The sequence below is a fragment of the Onthophagus taurus genome, chromosome 6 (assembly GCF_036711975.1).
Source record: "Onthophagus taurus isolate NC chromosome 6, IU_Otau_3.0, whole genome shotgun sequence".
NCBI lineage: Eukaryota > Metazoa > Arthropoda > Insecta > Coleoptera > Scarabaeidae > Onthophagus > Onthophagus taurus.
The window spans coordinates 9592256-9604676 of record NC_091971.1 but is presented as its reverse complement, the minus strand read 5'-3'; the positions used below and the strand labels follow the sequence as shown (position 1 = coordinate 9604676).

Here is a 12421-nt window from a genome sequence, read left to right as displayed (position 1 = left end):
TAGGACAAAATGCCGTCGACGAATAGAATCGGTGTCGGGTCCTTTTGTGGCGACGTCTGGAGATCGAAATTAAAACGGGCACACAACAGGGATCGAATTAGATTGGGACGGGGCGGGCACCCCAAGCATTTCAGACGGATTAAACCCTATTGACAATGGATTAATCTTTGTTTCTGTGGTTTCTAGGACAATAGACCACAATCGAAAAAACCGTTACGAGACAATGAACTCACACAAACCGGTCTATCTCAAATTATTTTTAAATCTTCTTTCTATGGATTATTTAACGAAATTATTACTTCTTGGTAATTCTTTTTTTGTGTCCGATTTTAAATTGAAAATTGCGCTTGAAAAACTGAAAAGTAGCAAGCGTGTTTTTATATTTCCATGTTCAATTTCGTGTTGTCAAAATTTTCAGGGCAACAATGTCCCTTTTTTGTAATTTGTCGAACTAGATTCGCGTGGAATTGCGGTTTTTTTAATCCAGTATAAGCTCATCCAAAATGTAGCTGTCAATTTCAACCGTAAATTATGCAAATTCGGTACGTGTCGAGTTTCCAGGTGTTTTTCAGGTCGGTTTCGAGCTGCGAAATGTTTCGACGGTTATACGCATTACAACAACCCGTTGAGTTTTATACAGCTCGCCCTTTCGAAATTAAGCGGAATAATTGCATTGACACCGGTCTGCCGCGATATTATTTATCGCATTCCCCTTGATTTATCGACATTATAGCTCTCAATACCGAGACCGTTTCGGGTATTATTTATTGACTCGTAATGTGTGCGAACACCAAATTAACGTTATATTGAAATCGGTTTTAAAGTTGCATTCAATTCCGTATATTTCCCTTCGGCTGTAGAGCTAATTGACCGTGTCTATGTTGTATAAACGATTGTTTGTGTACTGCTATATAAATTAATGATATCCCTTTGATGTTTAATCGAAATGTTTGTTTTATAAGATTTTATAATGCACAATTGAAGATAATGTCGTTTTATTAAATAAAACGCTATCAAGTGAAGAGGTCTTCGAAAAAGGAACTCGTTTAATTAATCAGCTATTATTCATTCGAGAAAACGGGGCTTCAGAAACTCAAGTTTTTTAATTGGGCGCTTACGATCTTTTCGAATAAATCACTCGCCCGCGAGGTTTTTATCAAAGAAGAAAGAAACACCTCTAATTACTGAAAATCGTATTTGTAGGGCAATTAAAAATCCAAAGGGATCAAGAAATAAAAATTATAAGGCGCAATTATGTCTGCCTTCTGTCGCGTATAAAATGCGTTACACGCGTCACCACCTTACCCCCGAGATTAATCGCACCTGTTGCCGTCGAGAGCTTTTCGACTTTGGAGCTTTCGACGAAGCTTTCGACCTTGTCGACGGAGTTGCAACGCATTCCGTAACCGTCCCCAGCGGGGTTGAACGCGATTATGCCCGGGATAATTGCGAGTGTACGCAATTTAGGGCGACAAACATTAACTGGCGCAATTAGGGTCTAACGTAGGCAGAGAGGCGGTCGTATTAACTCGAATTGCCACGCGAATTGCCCGCTGATCGATTTGCATATATGAACGTCGCGACGTCGACGATAATTTCGAGAATGTTCGTTCACGTGCGGTTGAATCCTTAGACAGTATACTCAATGTAAACGTGAAATACAAATTGGTTGATTATATCCAAACCCTATCCTTTAACCAGTTACATCACGTTATGATCAAAATTATTCATTAATAATTAATTCAAATAATACCTAACGAAGACAATACCTTTGCGGATCACCTGCGTAACATCTTTTCAACCTCACCCAGAATAAGCCCAGCATAGAGAACTAAATGAAACTTCACTGGGTGCCTCATATATAACGTAAAATTGATTAATGTCAGTTACGTCAAAAATTATAAAAAATAACCACAATTTTATTGAAATCAATAAGAAGCTATGTTTAAAATTCAACTATTAGATACATCATTAACATTATCGAATCTGTTGAGTTTCTTTTGTAGCTTAGCTTTTATATTAATAGTAATGATTTATCCAAATTCTGGGCTCGATTTTCATTACAAATTTTCGATGGTGGATGATTCTGGATTTCACAGTTGGTCGATCGTTTATAAATCGTTCGTGTTGTTCCTGTATTCTTCGGCTTTTGTCAGTATGTTTATCACAACAATTAGCGCATTTTATGGTATAAAAAATAAAAGCAAACGATTACATTTTATATATTTAGTATTATTAATTTTATCCCTGGCGAATTATACTTGGTTATTTGTAATAACGATTACTGAGTACGTAGATTACGACGAATTGAGAAAACAAACGAAGCTTTGTATCGAGAAATGGTATAAAAAAAACGATTACCACTTTAAATGGCAAGTGGATGCTATGCATCATCGATATCATTGTTGTGGAGTTGATAGTGCTAATACCACTTATACAGAAACTAATTTTCCGAAGAGTTGTTGTGACATAAAAGATCCCTGTACTCCATATAGTAAAGGATGTTATGAAGACTTTTATAGAGCAACCAAAACATTTTTATTATCCAATCTAATTATCTTATCGATATTATTAATTGTAAATTACCATGGAATTTACGTTGCAATTAGATATATTATAAAAACTTATTTTAGCCAGCAATACGTAGAAAACGCAGATCAAAGTACAACTGGTTCTAAAGTATAAATGTATTTTATCAAAAAATAGAACATTAAGAGCATTTTTTAATAATTGTCTTTTATTAATAACTTTAAGTGAGAAAAGATTATATTCATTTAAGTGGACTTACAGTTAAAGAGAAAGTAAGTGGGAGGAAAAGTAATCCGAGTAGAATTAATTTTGACTAAGGCCAGACTAAATCATAATTTCGACTACGTAACTTGGCAGACGCGGCCTAAATCTCCGGCTTAATTGCACATCTCCCCCATTATGTCCCCGCTCAGACATCAAACTACTTGATCTCATCTCGACAAAACTAACTTTCGCCCCTATCTGCCGCCGACTGTGTAATAAACTTCCTTGGCATGGGACCTACCCCAGATTGAACAAGACATATACGAATAGTTTTGGCTAATTGCCTCGTGAATTTATCGCAGACGTTTTCGTTTGTCTCTTCCTATTTGTATCATTCTACAATCCAAACACAAATCGTCCCTACACCGAATACGACTAGAAATACCATAAAAAGAAAGAATCGGGTTGTAGCGACACATTACAACTTGAATCACCTTTAAAAAATAAGAAGACCAATAAAAGATCGTCGTACACTTCCGGGCGAGTCTTGCCGTTCATTAACTGCACGCAAAGTTAAATTGGTTTATGCATAAGTTCGCCGGTGGAAAACTTCAAAGATTTAATGAGAAAGTCAGTTTCAAACGTCCGGAAGACCGCTCCATCTTGAGCAATGTAATTAGGTTATCTTGAGGGTCTTTAAAAAGAAACACCTTCAAATACGAAAAATGATCGTTTGCACTCTATATTATTTTTATCTATTAAGATATTTTTAGAATCTATCAGATTCGGCATTTTTGTCATATCGGAAGACCAATAAGTGGGTTGTCGTGTGGATAATACCCATAACTTATCTTCTTCAAAAGCTTTTTACAGGTTTATTCCTCTCATGATCACCAATGGAGATATTTAGCATTATAATTGCCTGCAGCTATAAATTGGTAACATGTTGCAAAATATTCTCTAAAATGTGCTTTCTTTATCGATTTATTTGGAGGGCTTCGACTTCAACCGACGTTGCTTTTAATAATGCTACTTAATTTGCTTAATTCATGGTGTTTTAAAGAACCCAGGGTGTGCATTTTGGAATTCTTTTGTTGCTGGTTTAATTCTGCGTCTTTTGGGATATTAGAGCTTGTAATTTTTGGGCTTAACTACATTGTTGCGTATTGACGGCTAGTGCAGACTTATTCTTTGGCTCTTTGGGAATATTTACATATTTATTGCGTAGAGACGGGAAAAGTTTCTTTACAAGGAAGCCTTTGTAGTTAACCGGATGATTTTCAACGCATTTGACATAATCACTTCGTTTTTGGACATACTTTAGACATGCCTGAATGTTTCTTAACTGCATTTTTATTGGTCTCTATCCGCAATGTTGCAGCGATACCAGACTGCTCACTCGGTCTTACTTTGACAACGACGAGCAAGTTTTTAAATGTTCTTTTACTGAAATTGTCAAAATAACTCTATCATATCACATCTATTGATTTTTCATAACAAATTAAGGCAAAACATTAGTCAAAAATTGCCGATTACGTTGCATATCATTATTGACTAGCCGGTTACTGGTCGATTGGATGAAGATATTCAAAAATTTATGAATTATAGAATGCGCATGTCGCCGTGCTTATATTTTTGTTCTGTTCAGTCTTCACTTCCATAATTCTGTTGAGTTTATTGTCAACAATATGGTAAATAATTTGACGATTTGGTGTGGAGAAACACTAAAGCGGTCTGCATATGGAGCTACTAAAAAGGAACCAAACTGGTTGGAACTCGGGTCACCAATCTGTAGTTTGCTCAGTTTAGTCATGGATGCAGAACCGTCAACAATAGTTGTTTTGTTAATTGCAGAAGATAGTTACACCAACGACGAAACCATCATGATATATTATATTAGACGGAGAAGAATGAACAGAAGAAGGTTCTAGGTCCTCCTATACCTTGAGAGGAATTTTCACAACCGTTTGCTTGTTGGTACAAAAGAACTCGAAATTTCAGATGGAAAGTTTGTAGAATTCATCATCTTATCAGGTTTCTTATTAATTTCATATTTATTCAAATATCGCAATAATGCGGCATCACTTCAGAAATGCACCAGAAATTATAACCATAATGGTCGGAAGATATGCCGAATAACCGGATATCCGGCCGAAGGGGATGCCGAATATCCAGTATATAGAATTAAATATATTATAATACGGCACTATATTACACTAAGTTACAAAACATTTAATTTCACATAAAAATGATATATGCGAATGATATCTGATTTGGTGAGAATTAATTATTTAAAAAAATAGTCACGTTTCAAGAGTAATGGATCGTCATCGCACGCAGATCACGTACTGTCGAAGTGCATAGCGGGAAAATCTGCAGGAACTTACGCGATTTTTGTCTCCCGGCTTGGGGTCTCACTTTACTATTCAGTCCTTCTACGAAAGTCGTTAATTTTGTCTTTAAAAGCGAAGAGGCAGACGGAAAAGCGGGGAAGACTACTTAACTTTTACCAAGATGGCTTTAGTTTTTAGACGTGTCATTCGTCTTGTTTCGGTGATTTCTACATCTCTCTTTGTTTATTTACTTGTGTTGAGAAAATTTGAAAAAAAAAATAAAATAAAAAGTTTTTTGTTGGCAAAGAAAATAGTTTTCGAATTCGTCACTGAACTGATACAGTGGTGATATTGTGATATGGGAAAAAAATGTTTGGATGTTCAGTTTCGACCGCGCGGTTGTTTATCATTGAAAAAAAACAGAAAACTGGGTATCAATCGACGGACATAATAGCAACGTTTTGTCTCTTTCGCTGTTGTTATTTCGGTTCGACGGCTTTTGTGTTTTGTGTTAGTGCAACAGATCAACGGAAAACGCGCAGTCCGATGAACGATGCAATTTAAATTCGATAAATTGTACGATTCAGTTTATTTTCCTGTTGGTGTAGATTTGTAAGCAAAAATATAAATTGGTAAATCTAAATGCAAATTTATATTTCCGGCAGCTGTTAACTCCGGGTTTTCTCCGCGGAAATGATGTTTTAATATGACGAGGCGGGCGCACGAAACTTTCCTTAACTAAAACTTTTATCCATCCGTTTGAATTTACAAAACGGTCAAGCAAAAATTTGAGGTATAAAGATCACTTCATTGCGGCTCGCTTTCTTATACATTATTAAGAGTATAAATCACTTAAAATTTTCGTAACAACCATTAGGAGCTTGTCCAAGAAACGGAGAACCATTTATCAAAAACAAATTAGAATGTCGACTGGGTACGACGCAAGAGGCAATTTCATTTTTCATTACAAATTAAATTTAATTTACTATTGAGCACACTTTTAAAATTTCAAAATTTAAAATAACTTCTTTTATAACGTGGGTGGTTAGAGGAGGTAAAGAAGAAAGTTAGATAGATAACCGGGTACAATCGCTCGGATAAAGTAAATTTGTGACTGTAGTAAACTACGGGCGTGATAACGATCTTAGAAACTATTTCAATTACGGGGCTCTGTATACGGTTCATCTACGATTCCTTTTTGGCATGTTTATGTAAACCGAAACCCGAGCGAATCCGGAACGAATTTATGCTGATGGAGGTTTTACGGAAACGTTGCAACGATTATTACTAAAACGGAAATCGATTTAGTTACACTTTAAACCCGTTTTTTTTATGAATTTTTAAAATTTGATTATAAATTCGAGGGGAATTTATGTAGTAAAAGTTTTTGAGCTATAAAAATCATTATTAAACCGAAAATCGATCGAAAAATTAAAGTAGTGAACGTAAACTTTCCGTTGGATTACTTTGTGGGCACAAATAAACATGAGGCACTATGCGTTAATCCCTACTTTACTACGCAAACACTTTCAGGGATTCCTATAAAATTCTTTTTGGATTACCGAGTAAGAGTTTTATTAATGGACTAACTCTCTCGTACTAAAATCAAAAAAAAAATTGCTTTGATGTATTAATTTGCATATTTTAACATGCATGCTTTTATGAGTTTCACTTAGCGTCATCCCCGATGCATTACTAGTTTTTATCACAGGGATATTAATTTAATGGGTAATATCTGAACAAATTTTTATTAAAAAAAATGTACTCACCACTTCCCGGTACGTAAATATTTAAAAATAAGCAATCCTCTGATTGATTGACTAATAAAGGAACGAGTTTTTTCAAGTAATGAAATCGTCCTTTGGGCATGTGTAGTAAAGCAGCGGTTTTGTTGGTGATATCGGGAAATTTCTGAGGACAAACGGCACCGAAGGTGTCGGCCAATCTGGTACCGTCCCAGGATAAAGGAGGCCTTGGAGGGCTATATCGTAAAGGTCCAAGAGGTGGTGCTGCGTACGGTACTCCCCGGAACACTTCCACCGGTTCCAAGTGTCTCGAGTTCAACTCGAGTATTATACCACGAATATCACCTAAAAAACGACAATCAAAAAAGAAGAAAATCAAAAATTTTATTTTACCTGTTTCCACTTGAACAATTCTTGAACTATATCGAGGTCCTCCAATTACTGAGATGATGAATAACGTGGTGAACAATAGCAAAATCGAAAGTCTACCATCGCAGACATGTCTCGGAGGCATGATAAGAATGGCTGAGATGGTGGTGCATTACTCGGCCTATTACTGGCTACCTCTGTTATTGATTTAATTGATCACCTAAAAAATAATTTTAAAAATAAATATACTCAATAAACATACATTACTTTAAAGTTTTGATAACGATCTTTATGTTTAAACCAAGCTCAAGGTTGCAATTAGGGTAACGAAGACTCCGAGTGGATTAATGAACGCGCTGTAAAATTTTCGTAAGCGTAAGTAGATTAATTCCAATTAGGGAAGTTTCCGGAGTCGCAAATGACTTGAAGAATCCGGTAAACTTCTTCTTCTCCTCTCGGGAAAACGTTCGAATTTTCGAGCTGTTTCCATGTTGGAGAAAGTATGAGTTGACGGTTTTGATATCGTTTACAGGGGAGGAACGAGGGTGGCGGCTACGGGGAGGTCGTAAACGTAAACGCTAATTGCTAAGTCGGAATCGTCAACTCGGATGAATAGTGGTATTTTGTTGGCGCGTTTTGTAGGAGTAATGCAAGGTCGATTTTTCCGTGCCCAAAGGCAATAAACGTTCTTTTATGACTCGGTATGACCAATAAAAACCAATATCGCTTTGGTAATAAAAGTGCTAGACCGTAAACTTGGACACATCCAAACCGGAAGTGGATTAATTTAACACAAAAAATTTTTACAAAATTGTGCGATTTATTATCGTCTGTCATAAAGATTTTTGTTATTTTCAAATATTTTTCTGCAAAATTAGGAAATATAATCAAAAAGGCAACTTTAAACAATTTTAAAACTCGATTAGCATTTTTGATTAAAATAATATGTTAAAATAAAAAAAAGAAAACAGTTATAACATTGTATTGGATATTGAATAAGTAATAATTACTTTATATTGATTAGTAGATACTCGTTAGAGTCTAATATCCACTAATGATAATCATATCATGGCATAATCAATCTGGCATCATCTTTTTAAGTTAATTTTCGGGTAATTGATGGTGTACGTGTACTAATTTTGTCAATTTTAACAGGGTTCAATTAAAATGCGAGATAATTGAGTATATCATGAGTGTATTAGCTCGATTCACGCTTATGTACAACGAGAACAACGTCTATAACTTTTATTGGGACTGCATTCCTCTCTGGTGAAATCTGTTTTACTATTTGGCCATACGTTTTTGAATCGCCATTACCAATATGATTTATATAGTTTTTTTTATGCAATTCTTCAGCTCTTGAAAAAATTTCTATCATCGGGTTCCATTTTATTTGTCAAAATTGCTGCAAATCTGGGCACAATATTATTCAATGATGGGTATGTCGCTCTGCTGGGTGTCTTAGATCAATTGGGAGTGGAGATTGGCCAAACTGTTTATGATTACTGCCAAGAAAGCCGAACAACAGCCGCGACGAAATACTTGTCAAGGTCGTATGCGTGACCGTTATGACCAGTTATGACGATCAAAATATAATTATAGACGTTGAGAAACTTCTATATGGCCCAGGGATTGCTGAATAGCAATAAGTGAATCTATTTTTCATTGTAAATTATACGTTATTTAAAATAACTTTAAATACGTTTTTCTTTAAACACCTTTTTTCGACCTTGTTGACAGTTAATCAAAAAATCTAACCATTAAATTGATATGAACAAAGTTTCATTTTGTAGAAAAACCGTTTGTCTTCAACTGTACGTAGCCGTTTTTCATTTGATCAAACAGATCTATACTTATTTCTTTTTTTTTTGTATATCGAAATTTGCAAAATTTTGCACAATACTTAATTTGTCAATAATTTCTTTATTTTTGAAAATTTTTGAATTTCCCTACGTACAGTTGTAGGTAATTATATTTGCCATTAAATCATTCTTGGGTTTTCGGTTTTACATGAATCAGTCGACCAATTTGCTGTCAACCAAGGACGCCATGATTTTTTTTGAAGACGACCATTTTGAAGTATTGTATATTGTATATCGAAGATTATAAATGTTTTTTTTTATTTTTGCACTCTTCGACAATCATTCTTCATATGTAATATAACAGATATCTGTTATATCAAATTGTTTTTCTTTAAAAAAATCCATAAGAAACTATATTTTTTAGTCCGTTACAGTTCTACCCCCTTAACTTTTTTTGTTAACCGAAACCGTCTAAAAAAATCCGTTTCATCCCACTGCGCCATGTGGTTACGTCGTTCTTTAATTTCTTTTTCTTTCCTTTTACTTAAAAACATTAACTAAAAATTCGTTTTCAGACTCGCTGCTTTTACTAGTATCATACAAATGCTAATTGCACAATTTACAAAGAAAAACGTATACGATACCAATCTACGGCACAAATTACTAGATATGGGGAAAAAGTACTACCAACCGAGTCTTATTTGCCAGATAGCAATCCTTCCGACAAAAACAGTTTGTACAACAGCGAATATCTTTATCCTTCCGATAAGTTTATCGGTCGGATAGTTATCAGACAGATATATCGGTATATTGTACAACCGGCCCTAAGTGAATTTTCGTTGCGTAGATAAAGCTTAGATCGCACAAACACCGAGTACCGAAGGAAAATGTAGACGAACGGATGCAAGCTTCATCTGTAATTGTAACATTTTTTTGGAAACTTGGAACTTGGAACGACGTACTCTAATAGTGGTGATGAATATCCAACATGATATTCAACATGATGAAAAACAAAGATGCAATAGATAACAGATCTATAAGAATTCAAACGGTTTCTTCTGTCTTCTCTTTGATATGAGACATTGGACAGTCAGTAAAATTCGGAACTCATTGCCGATAACAAACTTCATCTATTAAAAGAGTCAAGAGAAAAAAACTCTGTTTTTCGTAGAATTCTCAATTTTTATTTCGTAAGTTCGTGAATAGCTGCAGTAATCTTTATTGGGCAGACAACAACCCTAATAAAGTCCATGATCATCTTTTACACGCCAGTAAGTGATGTATATGGTGTGGAGTTTCGAAATAAGGTGTCATCAGACCTTATTTTATCACAAAACAGAGAAAGAATGTTGCAATATTTTGTAGTATTTACAATTACCACCAATATTGCAACAAAAGTCAACGAATCACTTTTTGAATCAAAATTTTGTAGTAAACTTGATTTGTTATTTGTTAGCTTTATTTTAAATTGATTCTATGAAATTCAACAAGGTTTTCAGCAAAGCTAATTTTATTATACTTCAATTTTATATTTATTTTTATTTAATTCTAAACATTCCAAACAAAACGGGATTTCAAAAAACGATCATTCAACTTTCATTAAAATGTAAACATTTTCTTTTACAAGATGTGAAAATTTCATAGAAATGAATTTTTAATTTTCATTTTAACTAAAATAATAAAAGTTTCAAAGCATTTCAAAAATTCATACCTTCGCTATAATACGAAATTTTCATTAAATAGTAAACAATTTACTTTGTGATTTGATTCAAAAAATGATCTTAATAATTTTTGTAATTAAAAGGAATACAATGTTATTATTACACACATTATTATTCAAGTCATCACCTATCGTACCTGTCACTTATTCAAGTGTACTGCAAACATTGTGCATAATAGTACAACCCAGAGCGACCTATTTGATGGTAATTGACATGTTAAATGCTGAATATCAAACACGAGAATTACTAAATTAGTTGATTATATTAGCGTGTATTAACAGGTATAATTGCGTTTGACTATGTAGTTTCGGTTTGTATGCAAAAATATGCTGTTAATTATAGCGATTGTTAATGAAGTACCTCGGAATGAATTCATTATCGAAGTTGTTTTTCAAAAAATGTTAAATGATTTCAGCTTGTCCGAAAATCCGCGTATTGACAGTGTAAGCTTGTACGGGATTTGTTTAGCGTTTCATGGGAAAATCACGTAGTAAATACACTGAGCTTGACATAACGATGTCACGTAAATAACAACAACACAACCAAATTTAATTACGTTCAAAAGTATTTATACCCTATTTTTTATTGTTCTTCTTAAACGCTTATTCGAAAAGTTCTATTAGACGATTTCCTATTAAAGTGATGAAGTAAATGGCGTTTTCAAACACCTAAAACTATTCGCGATGTGGCCGAGTTCCCACTTTAGCTGTTGACGTCCGATAGGGCAGCGTTAATTCCAGAATGTCGGCAATAAACTCCAAGAATTTTCTTTTCTTGGTGACAAGAAGAGATGCCGAACCTCGCCATTCGCGGCGTCTCTGATTTCATCGATGCCATCAACTTTTCCCAAAGCATCGTAATTCCAATTCCAGAAGCAATTTTAGGATCTAAAAACAAAAAAAAACGATCTTAATCTTAATTAGATTTAATGGATCTTTTTTAATTTAATGGCTAATAAAAATAAAAGAACTTTAAGGAATTCTCTTGTTAAATCAGTGAACGTTAAAAACGATTAACTTGAACGTGACCGTTAAAAACAACGTTGATTTTTTTCTAACTTTGCGGCATAAAATGCTATTCGGATTCAATTAGGTCAATTTGGGAGTTTTTGCGTTTTACAGCAGCTTTTTTATGCCTGGTTTTGCAACGGTTGGCATCTCGAAAGCTCACGCTCACTCTACTTTAAATAGATTATTTTATAAAATTTTACGAAATTAATGTAATTTTAGGGCAAAGTTAAACGTTTTAATTAAAATCTAATAATTAATAACTTGTGACGTGCTTTTAAACACGTTCACCAGATTAGTTCGTTTCTACTTAAAATTTCAAGCAAAAGGAGTTATAGAACAACTCGACGAAGAGGAGATGACGTCGTTCAAATAACAGGACCGTCTTAAGTATAGCAATAAAAAGGGTCCGTGTTGACTTTGCAACGTTAGACTTACGTACTCTTTGGCTAGTTAAAAGCGCCGACACTTAATAGAACCCTTTGAGAAGAACGACGCAAAACTTTACCAACGATCTCGAACAGCAAACACAAAACTAGAGACGGTTTAAAATTTTAATTTAAAGGAAATTCTAAGAAAATATCTTAACTATATACAATTTTTAGATATTTATTAAGGAAATAATTCGTGGTTTGAAATATTGGAACCCCATATTCAGCAGATGGTGGCTTGCCGTACGAACTTAACTGAACACGTTTGGAGAACCGACGT

General features: G+C 34.4%; 1 protein-coding gene across 2 annotated transcripts in view; it reads right to left on the bottom strand.

Moving 5' to 3' along the window:
• Window positions 1–12421, bottom strand: part of LOC111427854 (neuroligin-4, X-linked-like) — a 108419-nt gene that overhangs the window by 22231 nt on the left and 73767 nt on the right. The window contains exons 2-4 of one of the 2 annotated variants that reach the window (XM_023063197.2): window positions 11278–11590; window positions 7205–7400; window positions 6836–7156 (exon numbers count right to left, since the gene is read on the bottom strand). In XM_023063197.2, coding sequence (XP_022918965.1) covers window positions 6836–7156; window positions 7205–7325 — 442 coding nt within the window. In that variant the 5' untranslated portion in view covers window positions 7326–7400; window positions 11278–11590. The remainder of the gene's footprint in view (window positions 1–6835; window positions 7157–7204; window positions 7401–11277; window positions 11591–12421) is intronic. The other variant, XM_071196474.1, reaches the window with a different exon arrangement.